General features: G+C 33.3%; 1 protein-coding gene across 2 annotated transcripts in view; it reads left to right on the top strand.

The window, feature by feature from the left end:
* Positions 1-3,769, top strand: part of LOC149792602 (RNA-splicing ligase RTCB) — a 28,671-nt gene extending 24,902 nt beyond the window's left edge. For both annotated transcript variants that reach the window (XM_089971222.1, XM_089971223.1), the window contains one exon: positions 47-3,769. In XM_089971222.1, the coding sequence (XP_089827348.1) occupies positions 47-111 (65 nt within the window). In that variant the 3' untranslated portion in view covers positions 112-3,769. The remainder of the gene's footprint in view (positions 1-46) is intronic.
* The last annotated feature ends 3,286 nt before the right edge of the window (positions 3,770-7,055 follow it).

The raw sequence follows: 7,055 nt of genomic DNA on the forward strand, positions 1-7,055 counted from the left end.
TTTTTGACAATATATTTTAAAAAATGTCTTTTTTATTTTTTGTCAGGCCATGCGGCAGGAATAAGCAGGAAGACTTTCAAACTCAGGCCAATTGCAGTGATCAAGGGATGAGTAATGGTTGGGGAAGAAATTCTGTTATCTGTGATGCTTTTTCAGCTACAGTGCTTTAGATTATTTCCCTGTACGTGTTGTCCCTTCACAGACATTGTTGACAAAGCCAGTCTTTTTAACGAAGATAGACTTTTCTTTTGAACATACAAGTAGAACTAAAGTCATATTCTTGAAAATCCTTTATTTCTTGTTCATATGCAATCCTGTACAAATGTGACATATTCTTTGTTGAGTGAAATTCACGTCAGCATTCATCTGCAAGAGAAAATAAATGTTTATTGTTTTTTACACTGAATTTGCCCTATAATAGACTCATACAATAAGATTGTTTATGAAAAGTTTACAGAAATCTGTATTTTGATTGTTACTTACTCATAGAACCTTTATGACTGCTAATTTTTTCACTCATTATTATGTTACAAGAAGGGCTGCAGCAGGAATCAAGTTTATGATTTGAGTACTCAGAGTTGCAAATTCAGTTTGGCCTCAAATACTCAAGACTGTGGTTGCCAATGGCACTGTCTCTAGCCAGGTCAGGGAACATATCTTCCCACCCAACCCCTTCCCAGATAATATTGAAAACTATGAATACATTTTCCATCATTAAAATATGCAAAGTTTGCTCATATTTTTAGTATACATGCACTAAAATCTTCATATCAGTTAGTCATATTGTGTGAAAGAATCCTTCCTTGTGTTTTTGTGATTGTATACACCTCACATATACATAATATAAAAGAAAGAAGGAAATCACCAGTGGTTGTTTTAAGGCAGATTTAACTTAAACAATATGTAACATTTCTTATAAAATGTTAGTGGGAGTTATCTCCATTTTTTGCAATAGCTGAATTGGTTGTGTCACTTGGTAGGGATAATTTTCTTTCAAGAAAATAGCATTTTTATATAAATTCAGGGAACACCCTTTATGTGCATTAATACTTATGGAATTAAGCTATTTTCTGTTGTGTGTGTATAAAAGTTGAATGTGCTTATTTGTGTTTTTGATCATAGAGGTTTATTCTGCAGTCTTCCAGAATGATTTTAAATATAAGAAAGGCTCTGTTTTATTGGGTAATAGTAGAATTCCATGCAAAGCTTCTCAGTGATCTTTAGATAGTACCTATGTTAATGTTTACGTGTTTTGTTTGGTCACTTTCAGAAAATATGAACGGCAAGTAGCTAGTGTGATCCAGAATGAGAAACTATTATTAGGATTTCTCTTTAACCCTATAGGGAGAGTTCCCAACTCCCAGAAGTGTGTTAAATCAGTTTGGAACTGCCATTTTTTTTAGGCGTGCTATATGATACTATTGAGATTTTATAAAGAAGATTTAAGTAAGTTGTCTGTGAGATGCAAAGGAGAGTTATTGTACTGCCCCCAGTTTTGGCATCAGCATCCACACATAAAAAGCGTATGCATCTCAACCAGTCTTTCTTTCTAAGTCCTAGGCACCAGTTTGGAGTGGGTTTCACAGCAACTACCCCTTGGGATGGGGATAAGAGGAGGAAACTTGTACGTTATTTGTATTTACTTAGTTAAGTTTTTCCATTTAGTCCATGACCTCATAAGTTTATTGCACCTTGTATACACATGTTGGCATTAGCATCCACACATACAAAAGCATATACACATGTCACCCACTCTGCATCTCAACAGTTCTTTCATCCCAGGAACTAGTCAACAGTCTGGAGTGGGTTTTATGGAACCTACCCCGTGGGGAGAGTGCTAAAGAGTCAATCTGTGTACATGTACATTATTTGTGCATTCTTTGTTAGTAATTGTTTTGCATTTAGATCAGGTATTTTGTACTTAGTATACTGTTATAACTTTAATCATCAAACTTTGTAAGAGGATGCATCTTGATGACTACTACACTATCATCACAAAAGTAGGTCACTATGACCCATATTTAACATGTCACTGTGTTTGGTTATAATTTTGCTTTACATTTATTTCTTAAGCACTGTTTATGCTAGAATCATGAACTAAATAATTATTTGAACCTCTTTTTGTATCACATCCTTACACCAAAATACAGTCACTGTGACCTACATTTCATATCTTTTTACTTGCTTAGGTTACGTTTTTGCATTTAGGTCTTGACCACTTAGGTTTTTGTTGCTATACCTGTAATCATGAAGCTTGATTAGCAGATGCATCTTGATGAGTAATACACCATCACAAATATAGGTCACTCTGTTCTACACTGCATTGACTTTAGTTTAAAATTTTGGTTTTAAGTTTATTTCTAATGCATGTTTTATACTAGAATCATTGATCATTGATTTAAATGTGAGAATCATTGAATTAGATGATTGCATGCATCTCTGTTAGTACCACACTCCTACAACAAATGAAGGTCTCTGTGACCTACAGATCACAATTTACTGGCTTAGGCCAAGGCATTGCATTCATATCATGTCAACATATCAATATTTTTGCTATTGTGTACATACTGTCATGTAAAACGTGGTGAGGGTTTGCTCCTTGTACTACACCTTTCTTCCAAAGGTAGGTCATTATGACCCATAATTTATACTTCAGAAACATTGTTTAAATTTTGTATTTGATGTTCATTTCTCAGGCACTGTTCGTGCTAGAATCATAAACTTGAAGTTAGTGCCACTCCCATACAGCAAAAGAAGCTCAGTGTGACCTATATTTATCTTACACAGGATATGGTTACGTTTTATTATTTTACTTATAATGACAAGAGATTTTGACATGCCATAAGCATACTATCCTACAAAGAATCAAAACTTTGTGTGGGGGTGGGTGTATCTCAATAAATACTTCACCCTTTTCCAAAAGGGGGTTTGTTGAGTTGTAAAATTTCCATATTAATGACTATACATGTTACTCTTAACAGGTTGTTTTACATATGAATTATCAGGTATTAGATCTATGGACTGAATGGATTTCCTATGAGACCTCAGCTGTTGTGGCTAATTAGGATAATTACTGATGCATGGACTGAATGCATTTCCTGTGAGACCTCAGCTGTTGTGGCTAATCAGGATAATTACAGATGCATGGACTGAATGCATTTCCTGTGAGACCTCAGCTGTTGTGGCTAATCAGGATAATTACTGATGCATGGACTGAATGCATTTGCTGTGAGACCTCAGCTGTTGTGGCTGATCAGGATAATTACAGATGCATGGACTGAATGCATTTCCTGTGAGACCTCAGCTGTTGTGGCTAATCAGGATAATTACTGATGTGTGGACTTTGCACTACTAGCAGATACACAGGCTATGACTGCCATCAAGTAAATCTGGGCTTCTAGGGGTGGGTAACTCCTGAAGCAGATTTTTTTCATTTGCTTTGATATCATGGAAAAGAACATTATTTTTATTGTTGTATCTCTTTATACCCAATCACTGGGGCCAATATATTATAGGTCAGGATCTCATAAAACTGTACACCACTTGTAAATAAATATTGGATACACAGAGCTTAACAGATATATTATTTTTTTGCCATGAACTATTTGCACCTGCATTTTTAATAATAACACACTTGCCTATTTCACCTGATGCAAATGGGGTACAGTCACAGTGTCCAATCTAAAGATTGTTGGATATCTGTAAACACAAATGTGGATTACAATACCGATGTATTGCAGTCAAAATATTTAATAAAGCTATAATTTCATGCAAGTTGCTTTTTATTCACTAGCTATACTGGTAATAGACCAGAACATCTTTGTTGGATGGTCTGTTGTTCAGCATCTATCTGGCTGTCAGCACAAGTTTGTTATTGCTACTTCCAACACTTCATAAATGACTGAGTAGACTGCACTGCATGAGTGTCACAGAATATCAACTAAAAACAGGTCACGTAAGCTCAGTCATTGATTTTGACATGTTTATTTTAAAAACATGAGTCGAAATCAAGCCTATGCTTTGTTGTTTAGAGTATGGTTTTAAGCATTTTTGATCGCACTTCACCACTTGTTACATAAATTTATGACATATTTTAAGATCTGTTCATCCTGAGGGAGGGAGAGAGAGAGCAGAAGGAGACAAGTGAAATAGGCTTAAATATCAAAATATAAGTTTGAATAACATAAAAAAGGGCATATATATTTCCTAGATGGGAAAACAAAGTAGTTCCAAAAGTGATATTATAACTTTGGTGTTAAAAGTGTTATCACCACCTTGGTGATATTAATTTTCTCCCACTGACATATTTCAATATCTCTTTAAGAAATGCATAGTAAAATATTGCTTTATTTGCTGTGTTAAAATTCTTTTTCTCTCCTATTTTGCAGACAATAGGTATTTTAGTCACAAATGATTCATACATTATTTTTTACGTTTGCTTACATCAAGCTTATTATGTTATGGCATTATCTGTCTGTCCATTCATCTGTTAACATTCGTCATCCAACCCATAAGTTTGCAGGATTTTAGGAAGATTTTATGAAACTTTGCCAAGGTAGACATGACTAAACTTCATAGGTCAAAAACCAAGGTCAAAGAATTTTTAAAAAATGCAAGTTAGCGCCCTGAATACTTTTCAGTGATGTAACTCCTGAGGATATTTGTTGACATTGTAGCTAGTTATCCTACAAATATTTATGTGCTAAAGATTTTCAACTTTTGAGTAATGGTTTGGGCTTCTTGATAATTTTTTGGACACACAGCATATGGTAATATGAGTCTCAAGGATTCATGAGTGACATATTTGCAGTGACTCATAGTACATTCAGTTACTTTATAATTTCTTGAAACTTTCAAGAGTAGCAATTATTTGCGTCATATGTCTCTAGTGTCATTTTGGGCATTTTCCACTGTGTTGCACCATGCAAGGCTTGTACTCAACACATCATTCAATACATCAATACAATCAGTGCCTCTGTAAACTAATGTTTTATATCTTTTGTTGATTAATTTTGAGGTCACACAAAACCCTAATGGAATATATTAATTTGTTTTAATTGTCTAGGAAACTTGAATTAGATGATTTTGTTCTAGACTTACATGCAGAGCAATATTTTGCTTCAAATGTGTGCTTTCTTCATAATTGTAACTTTGCTACACATTGTATTTGGCATGATTACAAGTTTGTGTATGTGGTACAATGAAGGCAAAAACTTAAGCTAAGCCAGTATAATATGAAATGTAGGTCACGGGGACCTGTCATTTGTGTTAATGATGTGGTACTAAGTTTCATGATTCTTATAGAGCAATTCAGAACTTTTTGCTTTATAAAATATATAATGAAAAGGAAGTCAGTTTTTCTGGTAGCTAGTAAAGAATATTTCACTCATGAAGTGGACACTTATATTGTCACAACTGTCAACACCACGAGTGACGGTACAATGTTTCCACTTCACTGTAAAATATTTATGTATGTCTACTAATTACATCTTCTGTACGTTAAATCTGGGGAGAAAAATCATTTTAAAAAAATTCGATACCATGATCATTTAACGGTCAAGTTAAGAACTCTAACACTTAATGTAGTTTGAATTTTAAATATTCATAATAAAACTATAGTTTATTCATAACTGGTCTAATTATGATGGTCATCAGTTAATTAAAGATTGATTAAAAATGTTCGTGATGAAGAGGTAAAAATCATACTGAACAACTATGCAAATTTATTTCTTTTAGTAGGATTTCAGAGTGGATAGCATCATCAAAGATGGAGAAAAAAATTATTAGTTATAGGATAATTAGGTTTGTAGATTCATGGGACAGGCTGCAGAACATCTGACTACAAATGTAAGTGATGGAAAATTGACCGAAAAATTGCATCAGTTTGCAAAATAAATAATCTGCATATTTGAGAAAGACTATATTCCCTTAGATGTGCCAAAGCAATCCAAGAGGGATTAAGAGGGTAACATAGACAGTGATGATGAGTAGGAAAGTTCAAAGGTCACTCATTTTATACTTAGAAACTAATAATATTTGTAATAAGGGGATTTTCAATATATGTCTTGTAGGTAAAAGTCTTAAATGGGTGACCGATGGTCAAATGGATATAATAAATGATGTGTGAAATTTTAAAATGGCTAATATTGAATGTATTTTAGAGGTGGATTGAAGATTTCTTGCAGGATTTTATTAAATGCTGCCAGTTCAACTCCAGAATAATTCTAGATAAAAATCATTGCCAAAGCTTCAGAAGAAGTTGATAAATCAATACAAGGTTACATAACCCACTGTAGCAAAACTAGGATGTATATACACATGAAATATGCCATTCACTATGGAAATCTTAACTTTAATATTGCTATTTATATTTGTATTCTTTGTTGGCTTTTCTGAATAATTATGTTATGAATATCTGTATTTTATACTTGACCTTGTCCAAAATCAAGTTAATGGTGTACATGACGAATTACATTTATAATGTAAACAACATAATACATAGCTAATATTTCTATACGAGTATAGATTAAATATTCAGATTATTAATTGTAAACATGTTTATTTCAGTTTGAGTTTAAGATAGTCTTGATTCTGACCATAGAAACTTCCAGTAAGGAAACTTCCTATTGAGTATTTCCAGAAAATGATAATTGCGACCTCAGGTAGAGGGGTATATAATCTTGTTTATATTAGGATTATTCATTCTTGCCTTAATGTCCAAAGCAGAATCAGTGTTATTGTTGTGTTTAGTTTTTAATTTGGATAGATTTATTTATTCAACATATTATTCACTGGAATTATAAAGTACTCAATAATATTCTTGGACATTAATTTGGAATTACAGTGAATTCACAAATGGAAAAGTTTGAATAATATTGTGATACATCAAAAGACAAGACACATCACCACATTCCAGGCCATTGGCACATTAGTACATATAGACTACAGATACATCAACACATTCAATATGGAATTTAGTTGGAATACCGCTGGAGTTCAGTTGGTACGTCATACATTTGGACTAATGATAGAACATTTAGGACTAATTGGGATTT

This window comes from Sinohyriopsis cumingii, chromosome 9 (genome assembly GCF_028554795.1).
Source record: "Sinohyriopsis cumingii isolate HCF-2022 chromosome 9, ASM2855479v2, whole genome shotgun sequence".
NCBI classification, from domain to species: domain Eukaryota; kingdom Metazoa; phylum Mollusca; class Bivalvia; order Unionida; family Unionidae; genus Sinohyriopsis; species Sinohyriopsis cumingii.